General features: G+C 46.4%; 1 protein-coding gene across 1 annotated transcript in view; it reads right to left on the bottom strand.

Moving 5' to 3' along the window:
- The window catches only part of CHP1 (calcineurin like EF-hand protein 1), a 69,320-nt gene extending 57,702 nt beyond the window's left edge, over positions 1-11,618 (bottom strand). The window contains exons 1-2 of the mRNA XM_082275769.1: positions 11,517-11,618; positions 6,087-6,159 (exon numbers count right to left, since the gene is read on the bottom strand). Of these exons, the coding sequence (XP_082131895.1) occupies positions 6,087-6,159; positions 11,517-11,583 (140 nt within the window). The 5' untranslated portion in view covers positions 11,584-11,618. The remainder of the gene's footprint in view (positions 1-6,086; positions 6,160-11,516) is intronic.
- Positions 11,619-12,337: the final 719 nt, after the last annotated feature.

The raw sequence follows: 12,337 nt of genomic DNA, 5'->3' as shown, positions 1-12,337 counted from the left end.
GATACCGATATGCATCGTGATAGTCACGTGATCGATAGCAATAAAAAAATTGAACGATAAAACGTTCGATATTAGAACTTGAAAGTACTATGTTTTTTTTCGCCTTTTTCCGCTTGTGCAGCCAGCCCCCGCGTAACTACACACACCCCGGGGCTCCAGCCAGCTCGTAGTCCGCCGCACAGGAACCGAACTCCCCAGTAACGGACCACCGCCGCGCCTGGATGTGACGTCAGCTGCGGGCGGTGCGTCTGTACAGGGGCTGCGGCGCGCTGTGATAGGTACAGAGAACTCCCCGGCCTGGATGTGACGTCAGTCAGCTGCCGGGAGAGGAAGCGGGCGGTGCGTCTATACAGGCCAGGGGCTGTGATAGGATCCAGACAAAAAAAAAAAAAAAGCAAAGTTAGGTTCCTTAAACCTAACGCATATACAAGAGTAATATTCTTCATGCTATTCCACCAGGGTTTCAGTTCATGCCTATACACCTATATGTCCTTGTGCATACAGACATGTACATGCACGTCATCTCACAAACTTTTTACTTCAAGGTTTAAAGCCAAATAAAGTTTAGCTTGTTATTGAGGAGGAAAACCAGACTAAAGTAGTTTACATATTTTATAGAAAGTCAACAGTCAAGCAGCAGAAAAAAAAAACCCCCACGTCACCACCAAAGATACAAACCGTATTTTCCAGCGTACAAGACGACTTTTTAACCTCAAAAAAAATTCATCAAAAATGAGGGGGGGTTGTCTTATACGCCGATAATAAAAATCTCCAAGGTAAGAAGGTGTAATCTCTCAAAGCGCTGGCTGTCTGTGCCCTATTAATCTCCAAGGTATCGTAAAAGTAATCTCTCATATCTCCAAGGTACCGCAAGTATTACCGGTAGATGTAATCTCTCAAGGCGCTGGCTGTGAGGGAATCCTGTATTGGTATACCGGATGTACGGCTACATACTGTATACCGCACTAAGCCAATCACGGTGAGCGATGTATTCTATTATTGAATGCAAAGCCTGCTCGGATTGGCGGAGTCAGAAAAGCGGGCTGATGTTACTCTCTGACTCAGCCAATCCAAGCAGGCTTTGCATTCAATAATGGAATACAATCGCTCACCGTGATTGGCTTAGCGCGGTATACTGTATGTAGCCGAAGCTACGGTATATCGGTACAGGATTCCCGCAAAAAAAAAAAAAAAAAAAAAGCGTATTTTGATTGGTTTGCGCAAAAGTTATTGCGTTTACTAACAAAGGGAAAGATTTTTGTCATTTTTTTTTTTTAACGAGTAATGGCGGCGATCTGCAATTCTTTACAATAAACCCTCCCCAATAGAACCCCTTTACAATACAATGCCCCCCCTATAGAGCCCCTTTACAATACAACCCCCCCCCCAATAGAACCCCTTTACAATGCAGACCCCCCCCCCCCCCAATAGAACCTCTCTACAATACAAATCCCACCTTAGAGCAGAGGAGGAGGAACTGTTTAAAGCAGAGAACTCGCCGTCACACTCACGTGCCCTGAATACACAGCGGTCAGCGGGAACTGCCAAAGTTACCTGTGCTAGTTAATGAGCAGGTGATTGGATGATAGGCGGTCCTAGCAACCAATCGCCTTCTCATTAACTAGCACAGTTAACTCCGGCAGCGATCACTGTATATTCAGGGCTCATGAGTGTGATAGTGAGTCTCTCTCCTTTTCTCTGCTTTAAACAGTTCATCCTCCTCCGCGCTCCTGTGTCAGCGAGCAGTGGAGGCAGTCCACCGAAAAAAAAAAAAAAAAAAAAAAAAAAAAAAAAGGAGGGAGGCGCGAGAGCCCTTAAGAGTGTAGTAGATTAATTCAAAAACACAAGAACGCAGCACTTCCACAAAGGAAAAAAGGTCAAAAAGGGCTTACAACTGTTGAGGCTGCGGTCATCCATCTATGGGGAACATGCAGCCTTCCTAGTGCATGAGTGGAGAAAACCCGGTCTTTACGCAGGCTCAGTGTGGTCACCCTCTATGCCTCGGGCATTCCCATCCTTGGTGACCAAATTGGGTTCTCAGGTGGGTTAACGAAGCAGTAGAAAGTCAGCACAAAAAAGGGCCCATAGGTAATAGGCAATTCGATTTGCAGGAGGCACCCAATGGAGGTTGTTCAAAGGTCCGGCACAAGTGGTATACCTTAGCGATTGGTAAATGTATCAGAGACAGCAGAAGATTGACATATAAATCATGTGTAGCACGCACACTTCACATATTTAATTGCTTTTTATATGTTTATTGGTTGGGTTCGAGTTAGGGCACAATAGCTTTTTAACCTATGACAATTTTTTTATCAACAGACAAATTTTATCACCTTAAACTGAGGAAGTGTCAATTTAAAGCCACGAAACCCATTTATTTGGTGAAATAAAGCAATCGGCTCATTCCTATCCTTTATACAACCTCACTAGGTACCTCTGCCAATCGAACTACCTACAGGCCCTTGCGCTAACTCTTTCCACCCTTTCATATGCTTTACTGGTTCTATATAAGTGGATATGATCATACACTAAGCTTAATTCACAAGGCTCACACCAGAATTATTATTATTATTAATATTATACAGGATTTATATAGCGCCAACAGTTTGCGCAGCGCTTTACAATGTGAGGGAAGACAATACAGTTACAATACAGTTGAAAACAGGAGGAACTAGAGGGCCCTGCTCATTAAGAGGTTACAATCTAGAAGGGAGGGTCAAGTGAAACAAAAAGGCAATAACCATGGGGGATGGGCTGATTGAGAGAATGGAGGTATTATTTGTTAAGTGTGGGTAGGATAGGCTTCTCTGAAAAGGAGGGTTTTCAGAGATCGCCTAAAAGCTAATAGAGTAGGAGATCATCGGACAGATAAGGGTAAGGAGTTCCATAGGATTAGAGAGGCTCTGGAAAAGTCCTAGAGGCGAGCATGGGAGGAGGCGATGAGTGAGCTAGAGAGCAGGAGGTTTTGAGAGGAATGAAGAGAGCGATTAGGTTGGTATTTTGAGAAGAGGCTGGTGATGTAGCTGAGGGCTAAGCTGTGGATGGCTTTGTAAGATGATGTTAGTATTTTGAATTTAATTTGTTGGGTGATTGGAAGCCAGTGGAGGGCTTGACAGAGAGGAGCAGCGGACACTGAGCGATTGGTGAGGTGGATGAGTCTGGCGGCAGCATTCATGATGGATTGAAGGGGGGATAGCCTGTGTAGAGGTAAGCCAATGAGAAGGGAATTGCAGTAGTCGAGGCGCGAGATGAGCAGGGAGTGAACTAGGAGCTTTGTTGTGTCTTTGGTTAGGAAGGGGCGTATTTTGGAGATGTTGCGGAGGCTGAGGCGGCAAGATTTGGACATTGATTGGATGTGGGGTTTGAAGGAGAGTTCAGAGTCCAGGACACACCTAAGACCTTGGCATGCGGGGGATGGGCTGATAGCAATGCCATCGATATTGACGGAGAAATCCGGGGAAGGGGCACGCGGTGGAGGAAAAATGATAAGCTCGGTTTTGGATGGATTGAGTTTGAGGAAGTGGTGTGACATCCAGACCGATATATCTGATAGTAAATTAGTGATACGTGAGGAGACTGAGGGAGAGAGCTGAGATTCACCACTGTTGTGTCACTCCCCCCTGAATTACACAGGAGTGGTGAATTTGGTGAGGAGATCAGTGGTGAATTGGGGGGGGGGGGGGGGGTAATATGATACAGTGGTGGTGAATTTCGTGGGGAGATCACATGTTGGGGTGGGGGGGGGGTGACAGTGGTGAAGTGTGTGGGGTGGTGGGGGATGACACAGCAGTGGTGAATTTGGTGAGATTATATATTGGTGGGGGAATCAGTGGTGAATTGTGTGGTGTGGGGGGGGGGGGGGGGGGAATGACACTGCGGTGAACTTGGGGGAGATGACATATTGGTGGGGGTGTCAGTGGTGGTGTGGGGGGGGGGGGTATGACACAGCGGTGGCGACATCTCCGCTGTCACCCCCCCCCCCACACCACCGACACCCCCACCAATATGTCATCTCCCCCAAGTTCACTGCTGGGTCATAACCCCCCCACCAATATGTGATCTCCCCCAAATTCACCACCATGGCCCCGATAGCCCGATGTTGTCTCTGAGACAACATCAGGTGAATTAATGCTGTACTGGCCAGCTGCTCCCCGGCCCGGCCCTTGGACCACGTCCGAAGTGACCGACCGTTCAGTCCACCCCTGCATGGAGTCCGATTCATTTTATTAAAGGAGCAATAAGACCTTTCTAATGAGGGTCAATTCATAAAGGCGAGTGCGCTCCCAAAAATAATTGGTGGAAGTTATTGCTACCACACAATCAGTTTTCACAGAATAAGGCCTCTTTCACACGGCCGCTTTGGTTTTTTGCTCCGCTGCGGGACTTTTTTTTTTTTTCACGGAGCAGATGACACTTGTGTCATCCGCTCCGTATGTCCGCATATCATCCCATCCGTTTGCGGATGATATACGGACATAATGTAAGTCTATGGGATTGCGGATATCAGCGGATGACACCGCTGACATCCGATTTTGCTTCCTTTCCGTTTTTTGAACGGAGGAAAAATAGGGTTCTGTTCCATTCCAAAAAACGGAACAGAACTGAAAGGAAGAAAATCAGATGTCAGCGGATGGTCATCCGCTGACATCCACAATGCCATTGACTTACATTATGTCCGTAAATGATTCGCAAAAAAATAGGATGATTTGCGGACATACGGAGCGCTCGTGTGAAAGGGCCCTTAAACTTTTTATGTTGACTTGATCATGATTGTATCACAACCTTCTACACGGACGTTGGTATGATAAAGAGTCATATGGCAATTCTGTATTATAACTATACTCTTGTTTATATGTAGCATGTTTATATTTTTTTTAAATATACATCTGAGACCCCGTTCACACTGGGGCGACTTGTCAGGCGACCTGGTCGCCTGACAAGTCGCCTGCCATAGAGTAGCACAGGACCCGTTCTAATAGGAACGGGTTTTAACAGCGTTTTTCTACCTCCATTCAAAATCAAATGGTTGCCTATGAGCCGTCTGACATGGCTTTAAGCCCATTGATTTGAATCAAAGTCGAATCCAAGTCAGATCATGAGGATCCGACTTGCGATGCAAATTGCGCTCTGGGGGATCTTGAGGGGGAACTCCACGCCAAAATTGGAAGGAAAAAAAAAAAAAAAACTGTCTTTGATAACCCCCCATGTAGGCGGGCGAAACGTGTCAACGCACTTCCGGTGAACGGCTAACATATTACGTCACTTCCTGGATCCCGTGGAATGCAAACCGGTTGTGTTCCGGGAGCGGAGTGGTGTCTGTGACTAATCAATTTTCTTCTTCTGCTGACTATTTTATGGCTTATTGTGAGTAGTTTTGATTTATCTTTAATAAATGGATATTACGGGCTTCACTATTTCTGGCTCATTCTTTTCCTGAGTAATACGGAAGGGGATAATACTGGAGGGGAGCTCTGTACTTGCCAGGATTGGAGTAGCATTGGCCAACAATACTATAAAGGCTCATTCACCCGTCAGCTCCGGTGAGTGGATTCCCTCCAGGGGGGACTTGGAGCACCGTCACTGTGTGGAGCACCGTCACACCTTGAAAATTGGCACCTTAAAAAGGAGCACGTTTACCACAATATCTTTTGGGACTTTGAATATATTTTTGGCGCTCTTGCACCTTACAGGGCATATTGTGTTTTTTTGTATTTATTTAATATTCAGCATTTGTTGCACTTAATTGGATTAACATAATTTTTGCACCTAGCACTTTATGCATATATTCAGCATTATAATATGAAATGATTTTTTTATTTTACATATATTTTTTTTTCACATTGCGAGCGCTGCTCTTTTTGGGTATATATTTAAGGTACCAAAACTTACTTTGCACTTTAAAGGCCAATCAGACGTCACAGACATCTGCAATCTACAAGCAGCCAAGACTGCTCAGTTGTGAAGTATCATGTAATGTGGAAAGAGATCCCCTCTAAGCATAGAGGATGATCAGTTTTGAAAAATGACAAATTGATTTCATTTATAGGGGATTTTGGAAGATATTCTTGCAATTATTAAGCACCCACCTTAAGGTTCCATTTTCTCCCTTATCGAGGCTGGTGAACCGGCTGTATAAACGCGTTATTTGGCTGTGAGAAACTAGGGAAAAAAAGAAATACAAGTTAAAAAGTTATGTTTACTCAACCGTTTGCACTAGATTGTTTTTAGGCTTGGAAGTGTTGCTCATAACATTCGAATTACATTTCATTTTTTCCAGTTCAGTTTGAGAAGTGAAAATAATTCTGCTTATTATTCCTCAATCTATTTCTAAACTAATTCTGGCATTTAGGTTTAAGTAGCACCACAAAGCACTATTTCTTTTAAAGCCTAGGTTAAAGAGGTTGTAAACCTCCAATTTTTTTTTTTTTTTTTTTTAAAAACGAACACCTAAAAGAAAAACACATAATGAGCTAGTATGCATCGCATACTAGCTCATTATGAAATACTTACCTAAGAACGAAGCCCTGCAGTGCCGCCCGCTTACCTGTCCATGGGTGACATGTTCTGTCGCCCTTCTTCCGGGTTTGCGGCATCCTGCCATCTGATTGGCTGGAGCCGCGATAACATCATTCCCGCACATGCACGCGGGAGCCGACGATAACGGCACGAGCGGCCGTTCCTTCAGAGCGCATGCGCCAGTGATGTCACTGGCTGCATGCAAAGTAAATATCTCCTAAACGGTGCAAGTTTAGGAGATATTTACAGTACCTATAGGTAAGCCTTAATATAGGCTTACCTATAGGTACAAGTTGTAGAGGAGGGTTTACTTTCTCTTTAAGTAAAAAAATATAATAAATAAATCAGCAAAAGGGATGAAGACAGTCCATGAAGGGTCCCTTGTGCTGCTGGCTATAGTTTTAGTTAAAATCCTAAGGCCCCTTTTAAACTGACGGACCGATCAGATCCACCTGTACGTTTTTTAAGGCGGACCCAATCAGACCATCCATTGTCCTCTATGGAGCAGAGAATGTCAATGCACGTGTGTCCGTTCATGACTTCCACCAACATCCAATCCGCTAAAAGCAGTCTGGTGGATTGGATCAGATTGAAAACAGACAGGTGGTCCGTTTCCATCGAAGAGTTCAGGGAACAGCAGGCTGATGCAGAGCGGACATGGACCTGTCATCTGCCTGCTTAGCAGGGATCTTTGGAGAGGTGGGTGAGGGACCTAAATCCTTTGATGCCCCCTACCTGGCAGTCACAATCTTCTGTTGCAGTGGGGCCAATATGAGCTGAGGGATCTGTTACAGCCACTTGTCAAGATAGCCAACTATGCCTGCCCTTTACGGCCCCTCCTCCATTCATAGAAAGCTTTTCTACAGCTTCCATGAATGAAAAACTACTTATGGATGGAGGACAGGCAGATGAATAAAAAAAGGTCCACCTCCACCTCCTCCATTTATAGATCACTTTTCATCTACAGAGGCTTTAGTACAGCTACAACTCCAGCCAGCAGCACAAGGGACACTTCAAATTGACTAATTACTGTCCCTTGTGCACCCCCCCCCCCCCCAACCTTAGGATTTAGGCAAGCATCTAAGCAACATCCATAATTAACAACTTACACAAAAAGCCCAAGGCTGTAGCTAGAGGCACACAGTCAGAATGTATCATACATATTATAAACTATATTACCAAAAGTATTGAGTTCCCTGCCTATTCACAAGCATGAAATGTAATTTAATAGAATCCCAGGCTTAGTCCATAGGGTTTAATACTGAGTTGGCCCACCCTTTGCAGTTAGAACAGCTTCAACTTATCTGGAAGGCTGTCCACAAGGTTTAGGAGTGTCTATGGGAATGTTTGACCATTCTTCCAGAAGCACATTTGTGAGGTCAGGCAATGATGTTGGATGAGAAGGATTGGCTCGCAGTTGTCTCACCAATTCATCTTAAAAGGTGTTCTATCAGGTTGAGGTCAGGACTCTGCAGGCCACTCAAGGTCCTTCACACTAAACTCACTTTGTGCGCCAGTGCAAATAATTTGGTGGAGGGGGATTACAGTTTGGGTTTGTTTTTCGGGGTTGGGCTTGGCCCCTTAGTTCCACTAAAGGGAACTTTAAGGCTTCAGCATAGCAAGACACTTTGGACAATTCCATGCTCCCCAACTTTGTGGGAACTGCGCACAAAGAATGACAAAAAAAAAAAAAAGACATGGATGAGCGAGTTTGGGGTGGAGGAACTGGACTGGCCCAAGAGTCCTGACCTCAACCCGATAGAACATCTTTGGGATAAATTAGAGCAGGGACTGCAAGCTAGACCTTCTTGTCCACATTAGTGAGCGTGTCTCCAGAAATGCGTTAGCGGTCCTAGTACAGGGACATGTCCATTTCCACATTTGGAGGACTCGTATGCGTTTTCATTTGCTCTTCATGTCTGAGTAGGTTTTTGGCATATTAATAAACATTTTAAAGGTGTCCAAGGGTAATGCACTAGGTGCTTGCGCCTCCTTTTGGTTTCATGTCTATAGTCTTTGGAGTTCCCCGTCCGTCTGAGGAGAGCGGCACGCCTATTATTCCCATTGGAGTGAGCGCTTGGGTCATTCAGTTGTCTGCCCACATCAGTGGCTAGCCTAACAAATGTTCTTCTTTAGAAACGGTCAAACACTTCCACAGACACTCCTAAACCTTGTGGACAGCCGTCCCGGAAGGGTTGAAGTGGTTATAGCTGCAAAGGGTGGGCCAACTCAATACTGAACCCTATGCACTAAGACTGGGATGCCATTAAAGTTCATGTAAAGGCAGGTGTCCCAATACTTTTGGTAATGTAGCAAGGCCTGGCTCACAGTTGTCTCCTCTCCACCTCATCCAGAGAACACTTTGTATTCATTGAGAAAAATACAAGTCATCCTGTAAGCCCCGGTTCACACTAATGCGATGCGGGAAGGCTGCGAATCCGCAGCCTGTTCCTGCATCGCAAACGCACCCCCGGCAGTTCACACTGCCATATGCCATACGCTGGGGGTGTCAATGTAATCTTAACGACACCCCCAGTTTGATCGCATATCGCAGTGCGATCTTACAGTTCGCACAGGATCGGATCGCACAAGTGTGAACCACTGTGCGATACGATCCTGATGCAGCTGCAAAAAAGGGTCATGTGCGTCTTTGCTGCGGGTGCGGTGCGAATTTAGCCATACAAAGTGTATGGCTAAACTCGCACCGCACAGCCGATCGCATGTAACGAAGGAGCAGTGCGCTCCGACATTACATGTGATCGCCGCAGCCGCACTAGTGTGAACCGGCACTTCATTACATGCGATTGGCTGTGCAGTGCGAGTTTAGCCATACACTTTGTATGGCTAAATTCGCACCGCACCCGCAGCAAAGACGCACATGACCCTTTTTTGCAGCCGCATCAGGATCGGATCGCACAGCGGTTGACACTTGTGCGATCCGATCCTGTGCAAACTGCAAGATCGCACTGCGATATGCGATCAAACTGCGGGTGTCGTTAAAATTACATTGACACCCCCAGCGTATCGCATATGGCAGTGTGAACTGCCAAGGGTGCGTGTGCGATGCAGGAACAGGCTGCGAATTCGCAGCCTTCCCGCATCGCATAAGTGTGAACCGGGGCTTAATGGCAGCTGAGCTTCGCGACTGCCACTCTACGGATGCTTAAGATGAGCACCAATGTTCTCCAAAGTCACTGCTATACAAACACCAAACTCCTACTTTTTCTAACTCCAGTTTTCATGAGCTGAAGGGTAAAACCCGACCCACATCTCATGGGAGATAAGAAGAAGCAAGAGTTCAGAGGTTAGGGGGCACCTGAACCCATCTGCAGTGGTTACTGGGCAGCTGCTCAACATGGCACCCTGAAGATGGTGGCCATCACACCATCGGCGGCGGGGTACAGTGTAGGGTTGCCACCTCATCCCTTTAAACCAGGACACATACGTTATTACAGGTTCTGAAGCTAATATAATGCACTGAATGAGTTTAATCAGCCACAGAACCTGTGTAATCAATGTGTATCCTGGTTTAATGGGATGAGGTGGCAACCCTAGTGCAGTGTAATGCTTTCAGTTCAACTAATCCTCCAAACTGGGGCATTTTTTATAACCACAACCTGCCCCCCTAAAGTCTGAAGCACAGTACACAGGTCCTCTGTTTAGTTTGGAGACCCTGAGCCAGGATCTCAGGATAGTCCATGAATTTGGGGACCCTGAGCCAGGATCTCAGGATAGTCCATGAATTTGGGGACCCTGAGCCAGGATCTCAGGATAGTCCATGAATTTGGGGACCCTGAGCCAGGATCTCAGGATAGTCCATGAATTTGGGGACCCTGAGCCAGGATCTCAGGATAGTCCATGAATTTGGGGACCCTGAGCCAGGATCTCAGGATAGTCCATGAATTTGGGGACCCTGAGCCAGGATCTCATGCTAGTACATGAATTTGGGGACCCTGAGCCAGGATCTCATGCTAGTACATGAATTTGGGGACCCTGAGCCAGGATCTCATGCTAGTACTGAATTTGGGGACCCTGAGCCAGGATCTCAGGCTAGTCCATGAATTTGGGGACCCTGAGCCAGGATCTCAGGATAGTACTGAATTTGGGGACCCTGAGCCAGGATCTCAGGCTAGTCCATGAATTTGGGGACCCTGAGCCAGGATCTCAGGCTAGTCCATGAATTTGGGGACCCTGAGCCAGGATCTCATGCTAGTACTGAATTTGGGGACCCTGAGCCAGGATCTCATGCTAGTACATGAATTTGGGGACCCTGAGCCAGGATCTCAGGCTAGTCCATGAATTTGGGGACCCTGAGCCAGGATCTCAGGATAGTACTGAATTTGGGGACCCTGAGCCAGGATCTCAGGCTAGTCCATGAATTTGGGGACCCTGAGCCAGGATCTCATGCTAGTACATGAATTTGGGGACCCTGAGCCAGGATCTCATGCTAGTACATGAATTTGGGGACCCTGAGCCAGGATCTCATGCTAGTACATGAATTTGGGGACCCTGAGCCAGGATCTCAGGCTAGTCCATGAATTTTCAGCTTCCACAGAGGTGTGACCCCAAGCCGGCCCAATACAAGTACAAAGATTTCATGGCTGGGGATCAGGAGTACAGGAGAAAGTCCGATCTGTCCCCTTCAGCTGAATGTGGAAGCGATATGAAGAAGACAAGAGCCGGCTTATCTTATAAACCTCAGACCCGGCCCGGGGAGAGGAGAACCCGGAACCACACAGGACACCCCCAGCTCCATACACCGAGCCCTCCACATACATAGCACAGCACAGTCCGCTGACACACAGGACACCCCCAGCTCCATACACCGAGCCCTCCACATACATAGCACAGCACAGCACAGTCCGCTGACACCAGGCACTCGCTGTGCTCCCTGATAACAGCCCTGTGTTACACACAGACAGTGTCAGGCCCGGACTGTGCTCTGTACACTGTCACTGACTGTCACTGACTCCCCATTGCTCCCCCCGCCCTCCACTTACATCCAGTCTCCTTCTTGATTTCTTCCAGCTCCTCATCTCTCAGTAACGTAGAAGCTCTAGAGCCCATGATGACGAACAATCCTTCTACACCAATGCGATACCAACTCTATACACAGAGAAACTCAACCTCTATTATTTACCCAGAAGGCGTGTCTAGTGACCGGCGTACAAATACGCCCACAACATGCTCAGCGACTTCCTCGTCAACTTTGGTTGGCTGTAAAAACGCCGCCTACTCTGCGGGTCACGCCCAGACTACCAATCGCCTTCTAATTGGGGCCCCGCCTACCATTTTTGCGCATAACTTTTTTTTTTTTTTTTCAACACAGCTTTATTTTACAAGTTCAACTGAACGGGGTAATAGGTCGATGACAGCGACAATGTTAGTGACTCTGCCGGCGTCAGTTGTTATTCTGGTGGGCGTCTGTATTTGTAGCATCTATTCAGATACGGTTAGACTACATTGCACCAAAAAAGATACCGTCCTTGGTTAGAAAGTCCATGTGTATGTAATTCTAGCCCTCTGACCCATTTACATCATCCATGTATTCTGGAACTGCAGTCCAGCCATCAGACAGTTCTAAATTAGTGGTCATGCTATCAGACAAGTTTTTTTTGTGTTGGAAATTGTAGACGGAAACATTATTTGACACAATACAAAACCTACAAAATAATTATTACACAGATGTGTCACACACACCCCCCTCTATGATATCTTACTATATGGGGGGATTTTACTGTGGAGATTTAAAGATACAGAGCCCTAAATATCAACCCGTTGGCTACAATTTGACATTTTCACAATTCTTCAAAATGGATCA

The sequence above is a fragment of the Pelophylax lessonae genome (assembly GCF_965119305.1).
Source record: "Pelophylax lessonae genome assembly, chromosome: 13".
NCBI classification, from domain to species: domain Eukaryota; kingdom Metazoa; phylum Chordata; class Amphibia; order Anura; family Ranidae; genus Pelophylax; species Pelophylax lessonae.
Note: the sequence above shows the minus strand (reverse complement) of the source record. Positions and strands in the feature narration are given on the sequence as shown.